Raw genomic sequence first — 10,432 nt, 5'->3', positions numbered from 1 at the left:
GCCCCCCCACAGGGGTCCAGGGTGCTGAGCTCCTCTGCGTGGCCCAAAACCTGCAAGTGAGGGCTGGGGTGAATCCTGCCCAGGTGGAGGAGCGGTGTTTCTGCAGGACTGATCCCAGCTCTACCTGCCTGCCCCCAGAGCCCACAGACCTGTCCCCATGCCCCAGGCATTGCTCCCAACACTCCCCGCAGCCACCCCAGCAGGGCCAGGGCGGTTCATTGCTGACCGAGCACCCTGCAGGGTGCCCAGAACAACTCCTGCAGCTCCTGGGCACTGCTCGCATCTCTGGGCTTTTGCACCCTGACCGTATGATGAGCTGGGGGGGGGACAGGTCTCATGCTTTTCACAGAATGTCTGAGGTTGGAAGGGACCTCTGAAGATCATCTAGTCTACCGCAAGACACTACCCCTTCTTTTCTTCGGACTCACCCCAGGACAGAGCTGGGCAGAGCCAGCCACAGGGCAGGGCAGGTGCATGCTGTGCACCCCCCTCCCCACAAATCTAAATGGATGTCTGTATGTACTGCAGGTTCACGAGGTGGCAGAGAGTGTCACAGCAACCTGACGATGGTCTTCAGATTCTCAGCCCTAGGCGCTGTGCTCAGAGCAGCGCGCACAGCCTGAGTGCAGGGCACAGTCTTGTAGAAACCACTCAAAGTTGGTTCAAGGTGAGATGTTGTGGGAGCAGCAGGAGAGCCCAGCACCCTTCTGCCAGAGCAGGGAACCCGCAGGGTGCACTGGGAACCTGAAACCCAGCCAGGCCTTCGGCCATGTCCTGCACCCGCTGTGCCATGCAGCACTGACTCCAAGGTCTTGACCACACAGAGCCCCTGCCTCTGGCCAAGCACAGAGGTGACGTGTAAACAGAGTGGGCTGTCTGGGAAAAAGCACCCACCGGAGATGATGCAACCACAGTGCAAGGGGTAAAGTTCTCAGCTGGCTGAGCCTGCTGGCAGCTCCCAGAATAGCCCAGGAATGTCAACAGGGAGGAAAGAGTGGGCACAGCGTGGCCTGGGAGCACGGCTCCCACAGGGGCTGTGAGCCACGGCTGCAGGCAGCAGGCAGCCAGCACTGCCTGGGTACCAGCAGGGCTGTGCGTGTGCTGCTTCCAACCAGGCTCTGACACAGGTGCACTGGTGATGCACAGACTCACATACATGTGATGCTGTCACTCCTGCTTGCACACAAAGCACGTCAGCAAGTTTCCCCGTCTGCACACATGCATATGACCACAAACATGCCTGCTTTGTTGCACGCACTTGCTTGCACAGATTGCTCTGCAGTACATACCCAGCTGCATGCTCCCTTGCACACATGCGCTCAGTCTGCCTCCCACATGCTAGGGCACGCACTCAGTTTGTGGACACGCTCTCACGTGCACCTCGTGTCCATGTACCTGTGCTGGAAGTGGAGCATTTCCTTTTGGGCTGTCAGGACAGGTTTAATTCACTGCAGGGCCGGGCTGCTGCTGCCTTCAGCTCATGGGGAGAACTGGGTCCCTGTGGCTGACAGTCCCCACATGGGGACATCCCCACTGTCCCACTGACAGGCGCTGGCTCAGGTACCACGCAGGTGGCCACAGACCAGGGGATCATTGAAGCCTCTGTGTCACCACCACCTCCCAGCCGCCACACCACTTCTTCACATAGACAGAAAAGGGAAACTGAGGCACAATGCCTTCCTGAATTCCTCCTTCCCTGCCAGATCCACAGAGCCAGGGTCAGGGCTGTGGCACAGCACGAAACGGGAGACAAAGAGTTGGGCAAAGAGAGTGAATTGCTTTCTAACCCATCTTCCTTTCCAGGCTGGGGAGCAAGATGTGCCCAAAGGGATGAATCCCTTCGAACCTACCAGGATCCTTCAGGACTAGCCGACCCCATGCAGCTGCTCCCATAAGCACCCATTTCCCTCTAGCTTAGCAAGAGCATCCAATCTGCCCCGCTCCCTCGCACTGCAGCCACGTGCCCCCTCCCACACTCTGGACCGCCAGATCTAGGCCAGGGGTCAGCACGGAGCTGTGAGCGGTTCTTGCACCCATTGCGTAAGCGTGTTGTTGATTAAGCAGTTCCCAGAAAGCAAAGACAAGGGACCAGCCTGACCAAAATACCCGCCCAGGTCCCCCTGGGCCCAGCACTCGCTGCACACATGGCTTCTGGGCCTCCGACCTCGTGTCCGGTGGGGCAAGGGTGGCACCTGCCAACCTGACCTACAGGTGCCAAATGGCTGGGGTAAGCAGGGACCCCCCACGAGCTCACGCACCGGTGCCTGAACATGGCTCCTGCTGTTGTGCCTGTTTCTGCATGGCTCTGCCCACCGATCCCAGCCAAGGAAATGCCAAATCCAGCCAGGACCATGGGTCTGGGACCGTGGCTCCATCACAGAGAAGCTCTCTCCCCACAGGCTGCAAGCCAGTGCCCAGGCTGGCTGCTCGGGGCAGCACCAGCAGGGCTGGTGGCGCAAGGCATCGCAGCGAGTCTTGAAGGCGGTTCCAAAGGCATCAGCTGGGACAGGGCGAGGGGACAGCCTCAACTTGCGCCAGGGGAGGTTTAGGTTAGAAATTAGGAGACGTTTCTTCTCAGAAAGAATAGTCACACTTTGGAACAGGCTGCCCAGGGAGGTGGTGGCGTCACCACCTCTGGGAGTGTTTAAGGAAAGGTTGGAGCCGGTGCTTGGGGACATGGTTTAGTGGGTGATATCGGTGGTAGGGGGACGGTTGGACCAGATGATCTGGGACGGCTTTTCCAACCTTAATGACCTTAATGACTGTATGACACTGCTGTACCCGGGCTTGAGGGCCTGCACCAGACAGGCACCCCGGAGCTGGGGCCCTGCCAGCGGGGCCGGGAAGAGCCGGGTCCAGCAACACCAGGGCCCGGGGCCGGGGGTCGGCGGCCCCCTTGCCCTCACTGCCGGGTCCCCCCCGGGCCGAGGGGCGAGCGGGAGGGACCAGACCCGGACCCCCGGTACCGGCCGCGCCTCTCGCGGCCCGCGGGCGCCTCCCGGCGGCCGGGCCCTGCCTGCGGCGGTCGGGGTCCGACCCCCGGGGTCGGGGCTCCCGGGAGCTCGGTGCGGGCTCGAACAGCGCCCGAGAGGCCCCGGCGAGGCTCGAGGCTCACCCGGTGCCTCCGAGCCAGCGCCGCGGGCTGGCAAGTGCCCGTGTGAGACGGCAAATTAAAGATTAAACCTTTTCAAGGCAACGCCGGAGGCTTTCAGGAATTCCCACCCCTCCCCTGCGAGCCGGGCGCTGCCAAGAGACACCCAGCTGGCGCGGCGCGCCTGGCCCTTTGCTTCAGGGTCTGTTGATACTGGCAAAGGCTCCTTGCAGGAGCCACCGGCCGCAGCTACACATCCCCGTCCCCTCACCAGAGCAGAGGCCCAGGGGGACGGCACCTCTGCACCGGGCTTGGCACAGCCCAAGGGCACAGCGCCCGTGCTGGGTCGAGGCCGGCTGCATGGCCTCTGCGGTGCTGGGCCAGCCTTGGGGGGGCTGCAGGGAAGGGGCTCCTGCTGGGTTTGTGCCCCCAGGAAGCAGCAGGACAAGCACAGCAGTGCCTCGAGGCACCTGGGCTTGCCTGCTGAAGATACCTCCTCCAGAGACCCTCCCTGTGGACGGGGAGCCCCGGCAGGAGCTCAGTGTCACAGCATGGGGCGAGGGGCCCCAGCAGTGTGAGCATCCCCCTCGTGCCCCTCGTCTTTCCTACCAGCCAGGGAAGCTGCACCCTGCTGCTCTTGGGGTTTCTGTTCTGCTCCCCGGCTGGACACTACTCTGCGCCCACGCTCAGACCAAGGTTTCTTTCGCAAAGGAGGAATAGACTTGCAAAATGTTGGGGCTGTGGTGAAGCCCAGTCAGTGGCTTTTTCACACGTGGCTTTTTAGGGCTTTAAACACACGGGTACTGCCAGGACCACCGGCCTCAGGGGTGGATGGGGGGATCCTCGTGTGCACTGGGGCCTGGCTGCAGAGAGAGACAGGGATGGGGGCTCCTGCCCTCTGCCAGCCCCCCCCAGCTGTGGGGGGAGCTCACCCCATGGTGCTGCCACTGGGGGATCCCCCAGCCTTGGTCACCCTCACATGGGGACAGGGCTGTGGGCTGCACCCAGGCATCCTGTGTGCCCAGAGAGTGGGACAGTCTGCATGCATGGGAAGGAGAGCATGGGGTGCGGGGCCCAAGCCCTGCTCAGCTGGGGAACCTCTGACTCGAAGAGGTTGGGGAAAATGCGGTCAGGTGGCTGGCAAACCCCTAGGACAATGCATTCTGCCCTGGGCTCAAACTGCCAGGGGCAGGGAAGGGCCTCAGAGGCCAGGGACCCTCTCAGGGGAGCTGCTGAGGGTACCCAGGCCCCCCCAGCCAGCAGGACCCCACTGTCACCATGGGGCACAGCACCCCAGCAGCAGGAGTTAGCATGGGGACAACTTTTGGACCCAGGGGTTAGGCAGCAGTCCCACAGGACTGGCAGGCGGACCCCACCGTGTGTCCTGCCATGTCCAAAGCACACGTTCAGCCCAGCAAAGGGCAGAACTGGGGAACAGGAGCTGGGCTGGAGAGGGGGCTAATGCATGGCAATGCATGCCAGCCCTCTCTGCTCTGAGCCCCATGGGGAGTATGTTGCTGGGTCAAGGAGGGGAACCAAGGGCACCCCAACCCCACAAGAGGCTTGTGGTACCTCAGAGCTCGGCCGAGGGTCTTTGGCTCGTGCATCCCTGAGCCCAGGCAGCTGCAGGGCCACAGGGCTGCAGTCAACATCTCCTCCTGCCCCGCACCTCAGCCCCTTTCTGCCCCAGCCTGCTGCAGCCTAGAGAGCTCAGCACTGGCCCCAGGAAAGCTGTTTGTTAAATAAATACAGACAGTGAAAAGAGGCATTGAAAAAGAAGGAGGAAAAAAAAAACAGAAAACAAAAAAACAAACATCAAATCCTCTTTGGGTTTGCGCAACTGGCCTTGGGTCCCAGACAGTATTGATCCCCGAGTCTTCCACCCTGCCCGTGCAGCAGCTGGGTCAGCAAGAACCCTTCAGGGCTGAACCCCGGAGACGCTGGGCCCTGGGAGCCCTGCCCTCAGCACCGTGCTCCTGCGACCTGACGGGGAGATGCGGGTCCCTGCCCCAGCAGCTCAGTGAGAGCACCCACCCCAGGACATGAGCCCCACAGGCAAGCACCGTTTCCTGCTCATGGCTGTTCCACCTCTGCTCACAGCACCACAGGTGCTCTGCAGCAGCCTGCAGCCCAACTCTGGCTCCAGACAGGGCCGCTCACAGCCCCAGCCACCTCAGCCTGGTCCCTCCACTGCTCCTCTTCGCCCCCCCGGTTCGGTTGTCTCCAGCTGCTGGGGTAGTGGGGTCAGTGCCTGCGTGGCTGATCACAGGGCTGCGGTGGCTCTGCTCTGTCCCAGCTGGCTGTGCACACCTCCCAGGGGTCTGCCCCCACGAGCTGCCCTCTCCCACCTCAGCACCCTCTCCCTGTCCTCTCAGCCCTCGCACACGGGGGACACGTGTGGAGCAGTGGAGAAACCCGAACGCGAGATTACATAACGGGGCCGATGTGTCAAAGCCGCCCTTTGCCCCCGGCTCTCACGGCACCGACGTGTCCCGCAGCGCTGCCAGCCAGGTTGGCACGGGGCAGGGCGGGCAGCCATAAGGCCAGAGGCCAGAGATATGCCAAGAGGCTGCTCCCAGGAAGGGAACTGGTGTGGGGCTGTAGGCGAGGCTGGGCGTCATGGGCATCGTGGCTCTGGCCATCTCCACCTACTTTAAGAGAGAAGTGTTGCTCCATTTCATCCTGAATTGGGACAATAATGGCCAAATGCAGATGGTTTTGGTGGAATGGGACATTTGGCCAAATGGTGCCTTCCCTGGTGGGAATCACAAACACCCCATGGCTGGGGTCCCACCCCATGCTCTGGATCTGGTTGAGATAGGACAGGGATTCTGCACCCCCCCAGGAAAGGCAGCCAAGGGACAGGGAGCCTGAGAGCTGTGGGGGCCAGCAGGATTACAGCTTCTGGGCATGGCGAGTCCCAGCGGTGGGTGCCCAGCCCCACTGCCTGGCTTTTATGGCCAGGCAGGTGTTCAGAAGGGGACTGTGCATGGCAGCGTGGGTCGGTTTTGTGCCATCGTGGGGCTGTCTGCGCTAGGGCATATCCATCACCTTGCAGCCTGGGGGCAGAGGGAAGATGAGCTGGCTGACAGCAGGGCACAGGCACGTGCACCCACAGACACGCACACGCTATGGCTGGGAGTCATTTATTGACACTTTCCTCCCAATAGCACCAGTTCCCCCTCCCTCACCCCTAACAACCTCACGTCCAGCTGCTGCATGGGGCTCTGCAGCATCTCTCTCCTCTCTCACCTCGCCAGCTCCCAGCTTATTCTCAGCTCCTCGGCTCCCCCAGTAGCAGGAGGTGGCCTGGCTGATGCCCATGACCAGAGGACCACACGTTCAAGTTGCAGCACCACAACATGGCCTGGGTTGGGGGAGCAGCGGTGGGGAGGCTGGGCTGCCCTGAGCCACCCCAGATCAGGGTGCTCAGCAGGGGATTTGGGCAGGAAGGTCTGGATTCCAGCAGAAGCAGGGCTGAGAGGCCATGGCACAGGGGTTGAGAGGAATCCATGGGCAGATCTGAAGGGGGAAAGAGGTGTGCAGGAGGCCAGGGTGGAGAGGACCTGCAGATTCAGCACTGCCCTGATGCTTCAGCCTCGGGAGGAGAAAGTGCCTTGGCAGGGCTCACGCCTGGCAGCAGCTCTCCAGCTCTTGCACTGCCAAGGAGGAGCTGGGAGGAGGAGAGTCCCGCACAGCACCCATCTTGCCCCCAGGCCTCCTCCGGTGGCAGGTTAGGTACAGCCGCAGGCATCAACGATCATATCGGGGATGTCGGTCTTGACGATGTTGCTGTCCCGGTCATAGTAGAGCAGAGAGAGGGGGCGACGCTGCGTGGGCACGCAGCAGGAGTCCACGGCTGCGTCTGCGTTGTTGGCTTTGATGAGGTTGAGGACGGCTGTGTGGAAGGAGGCAGCGAGGCCAGGGATCCCAGCCATGTGCAAGGGGCAGAGCCCTGCGCAGTAGTTCATGTGATATCCCTCTGGCTGGATGATCCAGTCCTCCCAGCCGATCTCCTTGAAGTCCACGAAGAATTCCTTGCGGCAGCACATCCGCGAGTCCCCGCTGCAGTCAATGCCACGCCGCTGGACCCGATGGGGCGTCCTGTCCCGGGCCTGGGCTGCCACAAACGGCCAGTGAGAATCGCTGTGGCCAGCCAGAAGGGGAGGCCCAGAGTCCTCAACCATTTCCAGCTCCACAGTCAGCCTCTGGCTCCCTTGGCTGAAGAGGCTCTGGACAGCTCGGCCCACATCCAGCGTGGCCCAGCCAGCCCTCTGCACCTCCAGCCACATCTTGCTGACCATGGTCATGTTCAGCCCCGTCAGGTCTGGCTGCAAAAGCTTCACCGTGACCTGGTGTGTCCCAGGGCCAGGGGATGCCCAAAACAGGTAGAGGTTGGCTTGCAGGATCTCGGTGCTCCCACCCAGCTCCGGGGCGAAGTGGAAATGCAGGAGGGTTCTGCGGGAAGTAGATGACCCTGTGCACAGGACCAAAAGCAGAGTCAGGAGGTGGTGGGGAGGAGGGTTTCCCAGCCTGGGAGCACCAAGGCAGAGCAGATGGGAGGCACGTCTAAACCAGGGAGCAGCAAGCAGGACACGCGGGTGTCAAGGGGCCCCCGCTTTCCAGCACTGCTTTGCTTCTCCTTCTGCCGCTGCTCTGAAGTAGCAGCATCTGGGCCTGGTGCTTAATGCAGCAACCTGGCCTGGCTCCACCTTCTCTGCCCTGAGATCCCCCTTGTCAGGGAAGCTGCTGAGGGTTTTGGAGAAGGTTATCTGGCTGTGTAAACCAACCCCAGATTTAAGGCGGTCATGCCGACTCGCGCTGCCGGCACCACCTCTACTTTCCATGGCTGGAACCACCGCCTGCTCCTGCACGTCCCACTCAGCAGCAGCATTTTGGGGCTGCCAGGCTTCCTCACAAAGGAGGGGGAGCGATGAATGCCCTTCTCTGCGGTCTGGCACAGCACAGCAGGGCAAGAGTTTGGACCCAGGCCCGTGGCTCATGCCTGCTCCTTCGTTTCCAGCAGATGTTCTGCTGAGCTGGGAGACATCTCCACATTGCCCTCATGTGCAGGAACACAATGTGCCATGGAGGAGCATTGTTCCCAGAGGTCTTCAAGCAAGCCCCCAATATCCCACATGCAAAACACACAAAGGCCTGCAAGGGGTGCATGTTCCCCCCAGCACCTCACTGAGCAGCAGCTCAGGTCTGGGCAGTGACAGCTCGGGAGGATGCTCTGCGGGGTGCGGGGCCTATTCTGCCTCTTTCCAAAGGCTGCATTTGCCTGGGAGTGGGGGTACAGGACCCCGCTTTTCCAGTGATGCCTGTAAAGGACCCCCGAGCATGTTTTGTGGAGCTCTCTCTACCCAGGAAGGCAGCTGATTCCGGAGCGCCACGTGGCAGCCCACCACTTCGGGTAGCAAGAACACCGCGGGGAGCAGACGGGCTTTGGAGTTGACTCCCCGGATGATGAACTGCTGGGGAACCGGGGCCTGAAATCACGCTTTGATTGACCTGGCCACCTGACCCACCCACCTCTAGCACAAGCGGGGAAGGTCCAACAGAAACGGACAACGACTTAACGAGACCCCGCAGCCTGTCCTTGCTCCCACCCATCCCCTTGCCCCCACAAACCACTGAGAGGGGCCCCGGGGTCTCCACGGTGCTTCCCCTCCCCGTGGTGAGGGGTGGCTGCTCGGGGCAAGCTCAGGACGTGGGTGCAAAGGTTCTGGCCGTGGAGCGTCTCGGTGCCAGCCCGTTGGTGCCTGCAGGCGCTCAGTGCCCCTGCGCGGGGCTCTCGAGGTACCTGTGCCCAGGAGGAAACCTCTCAGCACCTTCCCCGCATCCCACCATGCCCCCCACCCGTGGGGTCCCGTCCCACCATGCCCACAGGGTCCGGGGGTTCTGCACACACCTGACTCGGCAAAGCTCAGGATCTCGTAGTGCTGCACGCCCGGCACGGGGTGTGGGTAAGGGACGCTGCTGGCATGGAGCACCCCTGGGGCGACGGGCGCGTCGGTGCGCTGCACCCGCATCCTGCGGAGAGCGGTCAGCAGGGCCCCCCGGGACGTGGGCTGGGTGATGTTGGGCCTGTCCGGCAAGCGGAGCTTGGAGAGGATGCTCTGCTTCGCCAGCGCGATGAGGATGTCCCGCTGCGTGGCAGGGGCCAGGGCCGCCAGCCCACAGGCTGGGCACCACACTCCCTTGGCAGCTGCCATCCTCAGAAGGCTCAGGAGCAGGAAAGCCACCGCGGCCGTCATCCCCGGTGCCTGCAGCTGACAATTCGGGGGTCCCAGCACACCAGGTTCCTTGAACCGTCCCGATAAGCCCAAGTCAAACTGGGACAGCAGAGCCGGGGCTGGGAGAGCGGCGGTAGGGCAGTGGTGCTGGACCCGGCAGGAAGGGCTTGTTTTCCCGATGTGACCACAAATATTGGCTGATCCCGGGCGAGATAAACGCCCCTGTGATCCCACAGGAGCCTTTCCTGGGCACGGGGCAGCCGCGGGTGCTGCTCTCCCCAGGGTTAAGGTGGACCCGAGCGGTGGGTGCTCGGCCCATGCACCCGGGGCGCCAGCGCCCGCTCGGAGCTGGGGTTTGGGGCTGTGAATGGGGGGCACCGGGCCAGGCCCGTGACGGCGCCCTGGGGTACTGCTGGGAGGGGTCCCCAAGCTGTGGCAGCCCACCCGTGCGTGGGGGTCTCCACGTGTGCTGAGGGGAGATGGGGGGGGGTCCCTGTGGTGTGGGGCTGCTGGGCAGCTGGGGGGCGTCTCTGGGCAGACGGGGGGGCCCTCACTAGGCAGCGGGGGGGTGCTCACAGAATCTGGGGGAGATCCTGGGCAGCCAGGGGGCATCCCTGGACAGCGGGGGGGGGGAGGCTCTGGGCAGTCGGGGGTGGGCTCTTGGGCAGTTGGTGGGGGGGTTGTGGGCAGCTGGTGGGACCCTGAGCAGTGGGGGGGGGGGCTCACTGGGCAGCCAGGGGGGGCTCTGGGCAGACGAGGGGGACTCCTGGGCAGCCAAAGGGGGGCCTGGGCACCTGGGGGGTTCCTGGGCAGCCGGGGGGCTCTGGGCAGCCGGGGGGGCTCTGGGCAGCTGGGGGGGGCCTTCACTGGGCAGTGCGGAGACCCCCGGATAGACCGGGGGGGGGGGGGAGGGGGGCGCCTTCGCGTGGGGCCCGCCCCCAGCCCGGAGGGGCGGGGCCTCCGGGGGCGAGGGGGCGGAGGCCGGCAGGGCAGCCCCGCCCCCGCTCCTAGCCCCGCCCCCTCATCTGGGGCCCCGCCCCCTCCAGGCCTCCCCCGCACCAGGGGGCGCCACCGCCCCCGGTTGCCATGACAACGGCGGCCC

The 10,432-nt window shown here is 63.4% G+C and overlaps 1 protein-coding gene across 1 annotated transcript; it reads right to left on the bottom strand.

Moving 5' to 3' along the window:
• Nucleotides 1–6,825: 6,825 nt before the first annotated feature.
• Nucleotides 6,826–9,351, bottom strand: LOC118260176 (inhibin beta C chain-like). Its single transcript, XM_035570250.1, has 2 exons — nt 9,006–9,351; nt 6,826–7,568 (listed from the first exon to the last, which is right to left on the bottom strand). The coding sequence occupies exons 1-2, from the start codon at nt 9,349–9,351 to the stop codon at nt 6,826–6,828; spliced, it is 1,089 nt and encodes a 362-aa protein (XP_035426143.1).
• Nucleotides 9,352–10,432: the final 1,081 nt, after the last annotated feature.

Source organism: Cygnus atratus, chromosome 29 (genome assembly GCF_013377495.2).
Source record: "Cygnus atratus isolate AKBS03 ecotype Queensland, Australia chromosome 29, CAtr_DNAZoo_HiC_assembly, whole genome shotgun sequence".
NCBI classification, from domain to species: Eukaryota; Metazoa; Chordata; class Aves; order Anseriformes; family Anatidae; genus Cygnus; species Cygnus atratus.
This window is presented reverse-complemented; position numbering and strand designations above follow the sequence as displayed.

Bases quoted from the DNA above. Each gene is read 5' to 3' on its own strand.
- LOC118260176 (XM_035570250.1), bottom strand. From the start codon at position 9,351: ATGACGGCCGCGGTGGCTTTCCTGCTCCTGAGCCTTCTGAGGATGGCA. The intron at 7,569-9,005 runs GTGTGTGCAGAA...TCCTGTGCACAG, and splicing joins CCTGAGCTTTGCCGAGTCAG to GGTCATCTACTTCCCGCAGA.